The sequence below is a fragment of the Dicentrarchus labrax genome, unplaced genomic scaffold (assembly GCF_905237075.1).
Source record: "Dicentrarchus labrax unplaced genomic scaffold, dlabrax2021, whole genome shotgun sequence".
Classification (NCBI taxonomy): domain Eukaryota; kingdom Metazoa; phylum Chordata; class Actinopteri; family Moronidae; genus Dicentrarchus; species Dicentrarchus labrax.
The window spans coordinates 8,990,278-9,004,744 of NW_026136722.1; the positions used below are offsets into that span (position 1 = coordinate 8,990,278).

The following is a 14,467-nucleotide window of genomic DNA, read 5'->3' on the forward strand; positions in this document are numbered from 1 at the left end:
TTTGATGCTACTATCACTGGCAATGAAAAGTAACAGTGAACTAACAGCTATCAGTAATGAATAATGCCTGATAGTTTATAAAGCCTCAAACCAGTTCAGTAAGGGTTTGAACTGTAGTCGAATCCTGGCTAGAATGTTTCTGCATATTAGCAAGTAATTATGGAGGCATACCTTAATAAATTATTACTGTGTAAGAAACTGCAAAAGCTGACTTCATGTTAAAGCATACAACTTCTACATTAATGGAATGGGCCACAGCCAGTGGCAGTGACAGTCCAAAACTAAAGTCTATATGATTTTTATATATTTCATATTTGTTTAATCAGTTTCCTGTTCACTAATATTTTCTTTACATTGTATGTGCATCTTAAAGCTGTTTCTCCACACTGCCAGGACAGCACTTGGCCTAAAAGTAGTAATATTGCCATGTAGATTTAAATATAATGAGTCTAAAAAAGTTGGAATCAAAATAGAACAAAATAAAGTTTGTAACTGTAGAGCGCAAACTACCCTGTCAGACCTGGTAGCTACAACCCTGATGGTGGAGGATTGAATGCTTTTAATAAATATAATCTTTATATTGTAATTAGCATTTAAACTACGTTAACTACGCCGGTTAATGAAGTTTAATTTATCCGTTATTCCATACATGCAGACAGATGGCTCATTGACCTATAGGGTTCGATTGACATTCTTTCTGATGTGCTTCGATTAAAACTGCATACAGTGTGCCTACAAAGTATATACAGCACACTATATTTGCCCATCAACATAAACTGCTTTATTACAGTGTAGCTTTGGATGTTTGTCCAAATGCCCTATGAAGAACTACTCTTACTTGGCATCATGCCACCTTAATACCTCATATAGCTGTGCTATTTGGTTTATATCCAACAGACTAATTTTGTGCCAGTACACATTACTAATACAGTCAACTGTTGGTTTTGGCCACTCTGTCTACAGTTATTAAGTTATTGCACATTGCTGCAATACATTAAAAATGAGGAATGATGGAGCCTCTGTGGACACAAAAACCAGAGGTATTTGTGAATGAACGTGTGATGGTGTGAACAAGAGGCTTGGAATTAATGAATGCGTGTCTGGGGATGATGGCAAGAGATGCCACCTACTGTCCCTAGTGTACATTTCAACCATCACAGAGATGGTGGTTGGTCTTAACTTAGCAATGAGCTGCTGGGGGGGGTCAACAAGGGTCGGAGGAGACAAATTCAGCCGGTTATGTCATTATTAGTGCTATAATAACTGTTAATACCACAGAACAGTCAATATTTAGAGTGAAATACTTATTTTGAAGAAACAAAAACAGAAAAAAGACACACACAGGACCCAATGCGTACAAAACAAAGTACAAACTTTATTATTCTGTCTTTACAAAGGCACAAGCCTCTTTATCCCCAAAACATTTCTCTTAAAAAACAACAACAACAACAACAACAACAACAAAAACAAAATAGCTTCTTGATGACCATATTCATTGACAGGTCTAACAAAATAAAAGTTACAGAGAACAGACAAAAGGAGAGGGAGAAGAGGGAGCTGAAAAATGTAAAGGGAGACAAGAGATACTGACAATAAAACAAAGACAGCATAAAAGAATTTGCAAATAAACAAAGAAGATGTGACGGGCAAACGGGACAAGATGTAGGAGGACTGGACATGGAGGGAAAGGGGGATACACAGCTGTGCGGTTTTTACTCATAACCTCAAGAGCTTCAGCTGAGGAGATGCCCCTTTATACAGAAGAAAGAGGCAGACTCCAGTATAGTACAGTAAGTGCTTTGTAATCTTGACCCCATTAATGATCCCCAGGCCCACCCCGCTCATCTGACAATCTGATATGTCCACGTAACATTTTCTAAACACACAGAATAGTGTAAAACAGATGGCAATTCTGGGATTCAGCAGAAAACTATCAAATGCAGATACTCAAAGGAAAAAGCAAGGGATCTACAAAAAGCAGAGCTTGCAACCCACGTTTTCAATATCCAGGAATTCCCCTTTCCTATAGTGATAAGTACTGGAAAAACGTCCCATGATTTAATTTGACAGACGCGTCACTTATTTCAGTGCAGCTGACATCAATAATTTTTTTAAAGGGCAGTTCCATGACATGAATCATGATAGATGAGGTGTGTTCGATTGAACACTTATCTGTCCAGCAGTTCAAAGCTCCATCTATGCATTGATGCAGGGGATTCTAATAATGAGTTTGTCCCTAAACGCAATCATAAAATAGCAGTGATGTGTCAAAAGCCCTAAATGTAACTAGAATTTCTAAATATACCAGGTTTAACTTTTGAACATTTTATGGAATGTCAACATTTCATTGTGGATATTTCCCCCCCTCACACACACACACACATCTGGCTTTAATAGTGCACACAAAGGGGCCAAAACAGTTGCAAATCTACATGTAAATCTTAGGGGGGGGGGACATCAGGAGTGCTTGTAATTAATATACCGGCAACCTGTTCGTCTTTGAGGCAAACGTGACATAACAGAACATAACAGACAAAATAACTGGGAATATACAGTATATTCTAACACACCCCGGGTGTTTACAAGTCTGTTTCGAAGGATTCCAGTGGCCACCGAACAGCCCAGATCAAGTGTTCAGGTACGTCTCATAGACCCTAGGGCTGTGTTAAGGCTGGCTTCACAGTGCTTCCCTGCACCCACGGGCTATTAGTAAGGCGAGCTACTGCCTCCCTCAGCTACATGTCTTAATGTCCGTCAACCAACAATTCCAGGCAAAACAAAAGCACAATTAAAGTATGATCTTAGCAGAAACGTGTAAATAGCATGGGACGCTAGACAAAAAGCGCACTAAAGGACAAATGACGTATGTAAGGAAATGCATAGAGCATGTATGGTCAACCCAGTCCTCTCCATGGCACATACAGACAATTTCACTGGGCATTTTCCTTGTACTTGAAGTCTACTCTGCTTTGATAGATGTCCCAACATTTGCACAAGACACTACACTGCTATGGGCTATCAGCTAACTAGCCCTTAAGATTGAGCAAACAAGTGATTGTATGTCAGTTGTATTTGTGAGTGCTGTGCGCACATACACGTGTGCCTCAGTCTCAAGGCCAAAGTGGTGCTGCTGCAGACTGCCAGAGTCTGGGACACCGCTGAGCCTTGCTGATTCAAAACGCTAAAAGGGCACACACACACACACACACACACACACACACACACACACACACACACACACACACACACACACACACACACACACACACACACACACACACACACACACACAGTGGAAATCACTCCAAGAGTGTCCACAGATTAGCTTATTTAAAAAGCCAGGTGCTTTTATATTCAAGAGGGGCGGGTGTCAAGAAATGTCAAAGCACTGATTTTTTTTTTTTTTTTGTCAGGCCATGAGTAAAAACAAGAACATGCCAAATACACATGTGGGATTACTGGGAACCCAGCCCAGTAAAAATGGCAACAAACAAACAAAAAAGAAAGATTTGTGAACCAGTAAGCACACTCTCTGCTCCAGAGCTTCGCTTCATCTCCTGTGAGCATCAGTCAGCCATGAAAACAGCCTTTTTTTCCCCAAGTACAATCGTTTTAACTTGCTGGCTGAGGGAGCCTTAGAGAAACAGAACATGAAAAAGTAGACTTCACAAGAGTAAAATAACATTTCATCCAGAAGCCTAAAAGGTGGAACTTTGAGACAGTCTTGTTAGCTCACAGTGTCTCTCCAACCAGATCAGAGAAGGAGGTTTAAAGGATGTTCATCTTAAACAAACAAATGCTCCGGTGTTGGGTGGCGATGACGCCACACTGCTTGGCTCTTCATTGACTTTGTCTCCCATTTCGGTGGATCAGTCACATGGCTCCAGGGCCAAATAAAGAACAGCTCCAGTGATTAAAGGTGATGTTTAGCAGACATTCGAAATTCTAGTATCCAGTATGAGGGAGCATTTACATGAGTCAGTGAAGTAGTCGTTCTAATAACCTTTTAGGTTAATGAACAGACATGAGTTTGTGTGTGAGAGTGAGTGGGAAAGCAGGGGGCTAGAGATAAGCAGAGAAAAGATGCAGAAGAGACTGCATGTATGAGTGTCTAAGTGTAAACCTATTCCGGCTGCCTATCACGGTACAACATGTAAGAGTGTGTACTGAAAAGAAAAAAACAACAAAAAAACGAGTGCTTCAGTTTGTCTACCAGCCCTATTAATGTCCATTGAACAAGAGTGCTGTGGCTCTGTAGCCTCCTGTAGCCCTGGTCTGCTTGGGCCTTTGTGTGTCTAAGTGTGTGTGTGTGTGTGTGTGTGTGTGTGTGTGTGTGTGTGTGTGTGTGTAGTGCGTGGCGTGCGACACGTCAGGGATGAAACTCAGGGCAGTGAACAGTCGTCAGGCCCGTCACTGTTTGAGGCCGTGTCTGAGCCTGCCGCGTCAGAGAGGACGCGACCTGAAGTGACGATGACCGCTCTCCGCTGCTCTTCCTCGCCAGCGCCACCCTTTCCCTGGGTGCCCTCGATGTGCTGGATCGCCTGGAGGAAGAGATAGGGGAGGTAAGTGATGTCAGCGGCAACAGCACCCTCTAGTGCTCGGATCTGAAAAAAACCCTTCCAGCTTTAAGTCTGCTGTAGACTTCCGTTTATCTGGGTCTTACTTGAACAATGGTGTCCAGGTTCTGTCGAGATGTGGATACTGTATTTATAACTGATGCCGGGCCCATTGTTACCACGGTGACGTGATGGGGCAGGGGAGGCTGGACAGGTGCGGGGACAATGACCGTGGCGTGGTGGGTAGGTGCAGGGGGGGTAGCCGGTGCCATCACCTAGTGGAAAAGAGCAATTATTATTATTCTCATGTCACCATTTTACTGCGATAACCGATCATAATGGTAAAGTAGTGTTAAATGGTATCTGGACAAACCTATATAAAAATACAAACATGCTAAAACAGCGCATATACACATACACAGGCAGTTAAACACACACAGTTGGGAATACAGCTAGGCAGCATGAATATTAACCAGGCCAGATGTTGGGAATATTTCATCAACCTAAATTTCTCATGTCCATATGTTTGGGGAGAGCTTTTTCTCGCTGTGTTTTGAGCTGCCTCTAAAAAAACAAGTTTATTGGGGAGCTAGTCTGTAGGTTTTCTCCTAACATGGCGCATGTAAGAGGTACACAGATTTCTTAGTGCAACTTACAGAGCAAATTGAGGTTGACCAAAAAGGAAGCACACATGTACATGTACACCACACTTGTCAGGCCGCCCAATCTGCTGTTAACTTAAATGTTAATTAAAAGCTGCTTATTTTTCTATTTATTATTTTGCTGTATTAAAAGTTATAAAGAAAAGTCAATTTTTGACCATTGAAATAAAACTTTCCTTTATTTTACAGTATATTGACACCAATATTAAAACAGATCTAGTTTTGAGTTCATGGGGACATGATCGTAATAAAAAAGAAAATATATGTTTAAATAATAGTCATTTATTGTCACTGAGTTAATTTTGTCAATTCACAGTAATATTGATTTGAGGTCATATTGCTCAGCGTTGCTTGGGGAGTCAGAAGTGTCACATGACTGATCCAGAGTGTATCAATCATCTTTCACTCCCAGCGCCCAGCTGCCACAAGTAGTGGACGGACAGACACCACTTGCCAATTGATTTGGGGTCATGTTCGGTTAGGGTGAGCCTGCGGAAAGAGGATACTGCGGCTGTCAGGACGGGAGACAGGCACAACAGAAAGATGTGTGAGCTGCTCATTTAACACACTGTAAATGTGTCTTAGCTGTTGACAGCTCTAACTCCAGACATAAAAGAGACTGTCATGTGTGACTGTCAGTGTGGTATCTACAGTACATCATGAGATTAGTTCAGGTGTGTGTATGTGTATGCGTCTTAAAATGCAATATGCTTCAACGTGATTGACTCAAGTCTATAACATCATACAGCTACACATGGGACGGAGGATGGAAATTTGCTGCCAGCTCCCTGATTAATTTAGGCTAATGACCACAAAATAACACTGGTTTTCTAAATATACTGAGCTGTATAAATGGTTGGAAATGGTTTAAAATAGATGTTTTAAAATCTCTCTAAATGTTAGAATGCATTTGTGTGGAGTGCCACCAGGAAACTGAAAAATATATTAGAGTTATACCTAACAAAAGAAAAAACTATTTTGCTGCCATTATCATCAAAAGAGCCATGATCCATAGACAGATCCAATTTCTACATCCATTTTACATCGTATTCAACGAGAATACTTAAGATCTAAATTTGACAACTGGTCTTAACAGTCCGACATCCCTATGTCAAATGTATTTTGTTAAAGCCTGAACTGGACTTAACATAAAATTTAGGGAAGTGAACCAGTTACAAAAAAATAAATAAACTCATAATTCATCAGCTCATAATTCTCAAAAGGATTACACTGTTTATTTGTGAGTCAGACTCATATGTAAATGTATCCAACCTGTGGGCTGTGGGCTGAAGAAAGGTCCCTCTCCAGCTGCTTGTGCTGCTGCAGACTAACAAGGCTCTGTGTTTGGGCCTGCTGATCCTGGACCTGCTGGGCAATCACCTTCAGTTTGTCTGGGTACATCTGAGCATCGAGGGAACGCATCTGCCACACAGGGCAGGGGATGAAAGTGTGAGTTAGCCACTGAAAACTAGGATGGACTTACGGCTTTTAAAATTGTGTTCTGTGTTGTGTCTGATCCTTACCTGATCTTCCAGCATCATCCTGACCGAGCGCTCCTTCTCCAGCTGCTGCCTTAACTCAATCATCTCCCTCCTCAAGTCCTCAGTCTTCTCCTCCTCCAGGATGTCTGGTGAGCCAATCCCTTCATCTTTCTCCTCAGCACGCCTCCTCTTAGGGGAGGAACCACTTAACTCCTAGGGAGAACAAACGGAAATTGGATAGCCGTGTTAGATGAATGCTAAAAAAGCGATGACACTGAAAGACAGAAAAGCCTGATAGTGGTTCGGTAATGCTTTACTTGTATGATTCGTTTGAGCTGACTGTTCTGCTGCAATAGCCGCGTCTTCTCCTGCTCCAAAGTAAAAATGTACTCTGCTGTTTGTTGTAGGATGGCAGCCTGGGGAAAAAGAGAAGAAGAGTAATGTTGTTATGAAGGTGAGTTCAGACCCTCACAGCTACATCTAACTCATCACCTAGTCTTTCTTTGTGACCCACCTTACTGAGCTTCTCTCCATCGCTGTGTGGGATGAGTGTTTTAAGTGACTGGAATCCAGCATTGATGCTCTGCATACGCCGACGCTCGTTGCTGTTGGCAATCTCTCTGCGAATTCGCCTCTCTTGGTCCCGGGCTGTTTCTGGGGTCAGAGGAATGTTGGCCAGACTAGAGGGGGAGGCATAGGGGGAGAATAGCAGTGAGTTGGACATAGGAGGAAAGTAAAACATACACTTTCAGCGATATCTTTACCATAGCAATAGAACCACAGAAAATTACTATTTTCATTCATTCATTCAATACAATGAAACAAAAACATCACCGATAATGTACCAAATCCTAACTTGTTAATTAAGATCTAGTTACAAATCAATGGCAAATAACTACAAGCTACCTTAATTTAGATGACACTGTATGGTCCTAAAAATCTGTTTTTTTTACTCCCACTTCTGTTAGTCAATGGGCGTAAAGTTGTTTTCCACCAAGAGTACAGTATTCCTGTGATCACAAGCCTCTCTAACCCAACAATATATGCAATATATCTTGTGCCTTCATATGCTGTTGCTATAGGAGATTAGAGCATTTCAGCGGGTGTCTTTGCTCTTTAAGGAAGTTCACTGGAAATACTTAATTGTAATGAGGTTTCAGTAGAATGAGACTATCAGCATGGATATACACAACTTAAAGCGAATGAGAAAATATGTATGTTTTAGGATTTGGATTAATTGACCCTTAAATAATGCTATTTACCATCACATCAACACAAAACAGCCAAATGGACTAAAATGCAAAATGCGTTGCTGTTTTTACACCGGTATTTAGAGTACATCTGTTCTTCAGTGACTCATCAATGGCTACTTTGCTGCTACTACTTATCTGTGGCAATGGCTAGTTCTGTTTTGTGTTTAAACCCCTGACCGCCGTCAGCAGTGTAATCTATCTTCTGGAAGTTGACCCTTCCACTCTCAACACACAATAGCCATATAGACTCAAAAAGCAGTGCTATGATATTGAATGTTATGGGGACTGTGATAAATACAAATGCAGACCCTACGGTTCTGACTGGATATGAGTTTTTTTACTCAGATTTTATGCATATGGTGGTGTATTCTTTATACTATGACTATTACGATTTTAAAATCACACCGTTGTATTGTGATACGTATAATTAATTGCCTGACTCTTGCCAATACAAAGCCCTATTTTCTGTATGTACAATAACAGGAGTTCAACCTCATATTACCCTGCATCCACCTTGCGGAAGCATCTTTGCACAGAATGGGGTTGATGAGATTGCTCTTCTAACCCTGTGCCATTTTCGTAACAGGCATTGAAGAGTCACATTAATATGCATGCTATGTAATCCAAATTATTATTCTGAAAGGTCTTTCAGGGTGAGAATGTTTCCCACCATTGAAGCAGTACAGATATTTCTCAGGAGGCCTCACAAGCACCACACACATCTTTTCATTGGTACCATAACTCCAGTTGGCTGTTTCTCTGATATGTAATTAGAGCAGCACCAAGTTTCTTAATATTTTTACCCTAAACCCGTGGTGAAAGGACACAATATGCTGTATGTTGTAATTCAGTTGAGGGCGAACTTCCTCTAACATCCTCTATATCAAGTTCAGTATCTCTGGGACCCTCTCTAGCCAAGCTCTTATCTGTACTGACTCAGCTGCCTCAGTGCAAACACTGGGAACAATTGTGCAGACACAGATGAGAAAAGAAGTGTGTGTGTGTGTGTGTGTGTGTGTGTGCGCGTGCCACACACACACACACACACACACACACACACGTACCAACACTGCAGCAGCACATCCAGCAAACACATCAACTGCCAAAACATAACCAACTGGGCCTGGACTTCACCATATCACACAAACACAAACCACTACAGAGGAACAGACTTAGTCCTAATTACAGTGGATTAAAGCTTATTTAGGAGTTTTAAGTACCAGGCAACTAGATAGAGCTGAAGCACTTGGTCGATTAATTGATTCATGATTCAAATCAGAAGAATATTAAAATAATACATTTGTCCTTTTTCAAGAAAAAAGTCAAACATTTGATGGTTCCAGCTTTTCTCATGTGACAATTAGCTGCATTCCTTGTCTTCAAAAATATATCTTTGGGTTTTGGACAACACAGCACATTTTAAGATATCACCTTGGATAGTAAATGTATTTTTTCACTATTTTCTGATATTTATAGACCAAATGCATATTAATAAATAATTAGAATAATCACTAATTGTGGGACAAAAAGCAGGTAATCAGATTTTATTTGTATTATAGTAACACAACTGAAAATACATGTATAATTGTATAATTGTTAGACACATAAGTGTACTTATAATAGAGTTATATAGCCTCTAAAACGTGAATGTGTGTTTTTCATTAATTCCTAAATCTCATAAGAATTTGAAGTTTGCGTTTAATTGGAGTGAATTTTCCGCAGACTCATTACGAGGAATATATATTAAAAAAAATAAAAAAATAAAAAATAAAAGAGGACTACATCTCCCAGACTGCCCCCGTCACTACCAACAGGGAGCAGCAACAGCAGCGGATCCCTCCGCCTCCCTCTTCAAACAGGGCTGCGGACGTATCGACGGGCCTTCCGCGACATACACACCCCCTTATTAATAACACCACTTTTAATTTTCCTGCCTCCCCGCGAACGCCAAACGTGCCTTCACCGGACACATTGGAGGAAATAAAATCTTTAAACAGGCCAAATTAACCCCCTTCGTCTTGTCCCCACAGTGCCCGACACCACCTCCGTGTTCCAAGCAGACTTTTCGTGTCCTCCGCCATTATAACAATGCGGCAGGCAGCATGGCAGAGGTGCGGGATGAAAAAGACGCAGTGGAGGCGACTCGGAAGCGCGAACAAGACGCACGGAAACACCTTTAAAACTATCGCCACGTCGAATGGGGGCGATTTTTGACAGCAGCTGTACATTTTCACACTAAAAGTAAACGAATATAGGGCGCCACGAACAGGAAACAAACGCCAGACCCCCCCTCCCATCACCACTTTAAGCACAAGCCACAAGCATGGCCGCACTACCCACAATAACTTCAGATCGCTCTGAGCGAAATCGGCAAACCCCCACGGTGTGTGCGGCAAAAATAGACCCCTTTCCCACCGGTTCGCACACCCTTTGTCTTTCTTACGCAAATCGCAGGACCTATAGGTGACACTGGAGGGTAATTTGAGGATAAATAGGGCAAGGGGATGCGCTCCGGAGCTGGGGTAGCAGCGTGGTGTGTGCACGGAACCACGTGGTTTATGTTTGTTAGCCACAAATTACATCGATTTCGCAGTCAAATGTGCGAAATAACACAACGGGGAGGATGTTGTGGTCCGAGCCGGAGTCCCCACTTGCTCGGACGCATTGTAATTTCTGTGTTTGGTGGTGATTTATGCCCGCAGTTTCTCCCCCCACCCCCCGTGAGTGGGTCCTATACACAATAACAGATCAGATCAAGCATGTTGCCTCAGCGCCGTCGCTAAGTGCGCGTACTCCAAACAGATGTCTTATAATAATAAAAACACACCGCGTGCTGGGCGAAGCGCACGGATACGTACCTACAAAGACCTCCAATCACTTCTTTCTCCGTTTTCCTGAAATGTTGCAAGGAGGGCACCTTCTGAGCTGGTACCATGAAATACTCCATGCTCGCCTCTCGCCAGTTTGGTACCCCCCCCTCCACCTCTTAAAAGAAAAAAAAAACAGTCTCCGTAGAATTAAAAGAAAAAGACGCTGGGATAGCAACAAAAAGAAATCCCGTGATCCAACGGGGGATAAATCCTACAAGAAAGATCTGAATCCCTCGGCTGTGTAATGTAGTAGTTTCAGGCTGCTGAGAGTTGTAATGTTACTCGACTTCCAGCTGATGGGGTTCCCTCGTTGTGTGTGGCGCTCTACCTCTCTCTCTCTCTCTCCCTCTCTCCCTCTCTCTCTCTCCCTCCCCTTTGCTTTCTCTCTGCATGACCGTGTGTGTGCGTGTGTGTGCGTGTGTGTGTGCGCAGCTGATCGGATGGCTTTCAAGGCGGGAAACAGCTGGTAGGAGTCACACTGCACTACCAAAAGCCTCCTTCCGCAGAGACGGGGGACTGCATGTAAACAAAGGACTATTTAGCGCAGATATACACCGACAAGAAAGCGCGCATGTGGAGGTAAAAGGTGGATTACGTGTATTTAATAGGAATTACAACACCAAAAAAAGATAGCCGATTAATGATTTAATGTGCGTTATAGTGTTTAGTTAATCCTACAGGAATATATCAATCAAATCCTCCCTTTATATGCCTTGCTTTGGTATAATTAAGACTTTTTTTATAAAGAGGGTTGTAATTTGAACCCATAAACATTTAAAGGATCCCTAAAACGAAGGTGGGCAGGTAATTATAAGCTTTAACCATAACGCCTGGAGTCATTTTAAAAATATCTTTTATAGCAAAAAAAAAAAACCAAAACAACAAAAAACAAATAGATTGTACCTTAACAGCAAAGACTGATAGTAAATAAAGAGCGGGACTACTATTGGGGCGGATACTCACAACAGCTGCGATAAGCGAACAAGAGGGATCAGCTGACGGGTTGGCAGAGCTGCACAGCAACAGCGCACCGGGGAGGGCTTTTAGGGACAGACTGGCTGGCTGACACCACAACACGGCTTGGACGTATGTTGTTCACCATTTTGGGTGTAGCAGCGGTTGAATGGGAGGATGCACTCTTGTAACCCTAATTTAATGGGTTTAATAGAGGCTGCGACGCGCATGCAGCAAAAAAAAAAAAAAAAACAGCCACGAAAAATAGGGAGCTGTGACTGTTTTTCTTTTTTTGCAAGCTGCAGAAGGAGGCATATTTTTATTAATGACTCTACCTCACTAGTGCAGCATTACATGATAGCATCTTTAACGCACAGCTGTACATATTTGTGACCTTCATACCTTGATGAGATGTGATTTCTAAGAGAAGAACTTTGTATTTTTAAAATAAATATTATTCAGCTTACAGTTATAGCTCTTAATAATAGCCTACATAAATGTTTACTCACCATATAAAATTAAATAGGAAAATAAAATATGATAGGACATAAAATATAATAATTTATGTGCGTTTTTGAGGATATAACTCACATTTTACAAATCTTTGGAAGATCATCCAACCAAAACTAAGGATTCATTTTGTGGATATTTCACAGCACACTACTTATTTAATACAAGTTGTCATATGTCTCTCTATTCTATAACCCAGACAATGGTACACATTTCGACCTGTAGCGTATAAAAAACTGCTGAAGTCGAATCCAGAACAGGACATGATTGATTGACTGATTGATTTTATAGATTATGGTCCCAAGATGTAGAAGACAAAGAAAACACAAAGAAGCACAATTTAATAAATGAAAAATAACTGTATAGTAGTTGTATAATATATAGTAGTTGTATATAATAGTTGCAAAATGTATTATCTGTGAAATAAAAATGTTAAAACCCTTGACATTTAAAGAACATGAAACTACAGAAAGACCTCTTTGGCTTTTATTGCCTTTAATCGGTAAAAAAAATCAGTTGTTACTCATGAATACAATCTCTGAAGGCTCCAGGGTTAATTAAATCTTCCCCCAGGCTACTTTATGCCCTCTAGTGGTGGCATGATAAAAAGCCAAAGAGGCTTCTGGTGCACAGTGTTTGCAGCCCAGCATCATATAAGCACTGGATGCCACAGGGAGGAAAAAACAGATGAAATATAAACACAAATAAATATAATAGCCCTATCACCAATGCAACACCAGTTTAGGCAAAATGAAAGCTATCTTTGCAAGTTGCTTTGAAATACCATGTATGAAAACTGTGTCAGACCTGAGTTAAAGCTGGCACCCCATGGTATTCACCTAAAGATGGACTCACTTGTGTGGACGCATTGCAATAGTCAGCTACAGTATTCACTACCTGAAGAAATGATTCATTGGTTACAAGTGTTACAACAATAACAATGGGCAAAACAGGAAAACTGCATTAGTAAAACAGGAACTATGAACAGGATTGATACAGTGGACTTCCCCACACACCAGATTTCTACAGTACATTATTAAGAGAGGTGAACAAGATTAATAGGATATTTGTGTATGGACATGTAATGTACATTTTGTGTGATTTAGACTCTACATTTCCGTTACATGTTGTTTTTAAAGCCTGGAAAAAACTCACATAATAAAATTGTAATGTTTTCATATAATCTATAATAGTGTTTATATTTTGTGTAAATAAGAAGGTTAAATAATAAAAAATCTAATATCTGTAATCTATTATATGCAAAATGTTGCTGTAAATGCCATGAACTTTTTTTTCCAGAATTATTTGACAAATTTGCCCACTTATCTTTTTTTCCAAAAGTAATCTTGTAATTGTAATCTTATGACGTTGTTAATTTGGGAAATACATAGGAATAAAGGAACAATCTGAAAGAAAAAATCAGAGTGAATAGTTTTATGATTTGATAAATGGTTGGAAATGGTCACAAAGCCAGAAACACAACCACTCAATTGTTGAAATTTGATGAGATATTTTAGAGATGTATAAATGTTTATGAGGTAAAGTCATGGTAATAGTGGTTTGACAAAAAAATTACTTCTTCCTCACCTGTCACATGTATTTATTATCTGTCTGCACTAAATGAGAGCAGTATATAGTAGTGCATTTGTCTGAAGTACTGTAATTAAATACAATTTTAAGATACTGAAGTATTGGGCTTTGGAGATTATTTTCTCAATTAATCAGTTAATCGGTTGGTCAATAAATCATCAGAAAATCCTGTTACATTGTCCTGAAAGCCAACCTTAAATATTTCTTTAAATATTTTCTTTAGCCAAACCAACAATCCAAAACACAAAGATGTTCAATTTACTGTCACATAAAGCATCAAATCCTCACGACTCTCTTATCAAAACCTCATCTAAACTGTTGCTGCTAAAACAATGAATTTATTAGTCAACTAATCAAGTAATCGATTCCGATTTAAAATATTTTATAGCACTCTGTACTCTTTTACATCTCAGAGGGAAATATATACACATTCTTTAGTCAGCTGGTTTATATTTCAGATTAGGATATAATGTGAAAATCATATAATCTGTTTATAAAAGATGACACATTGTTATCAAACTACCTGCAGTATAGAAATGTGTTCAAATGTGCTCCACCTGAACCAGCAACATTAATGCATCTGTAATGATA

The 14,467-nt window shown here is 40.3% G+C and overlaps 1 protein-coding gene across 2 annotated transcripts; it reads right to left on the reverse strand.

Moving 5' to 3' along the window:
• Positions 1-1,355: 1,355 nt before the first annotated feature.
• On the reverse strand, positions 1,356-11,218 carry tfap4 (transcription factor AP-4 (activating enhancer binding protein 4)). 2 transcript variants are annotated; one of them, XM_051388268.1, is made up of 7 exons: positions 10,811-11,218; positions 7,214-7,379; positions 7,017-7,115; positions 6,742-6,912; positions 6,491-6,619; positions 4,664-4,831; positions 1,356-4,541 (listed from the first exon to the last, which is right to left on the reverse strand). In XM_051388268.1, the coding sequence occupies exons 1-7, from the start codon at positions 10,897-10,899 to the stop codon at positions 4,383-4,385; spliced, it is 981 nt and encodes a 326-aa protein (XP_051244228.1). In that variant the 5' UTR covers positions 10,900-11,218; the 3' UTR covers positions 1,356-4,382. The 2 variants fall into 2 exon arrangements, with proteins under 2 accessions (XP_051244228.1, XP_051244227.1); XM_051388267.1 differs by having other exon boundaries at positions 6,491-6,640; positions 10,811-11,216.
• Between the last annotated feature and the right edge of the window lie 3,249 nt (positions 11,219-14,467).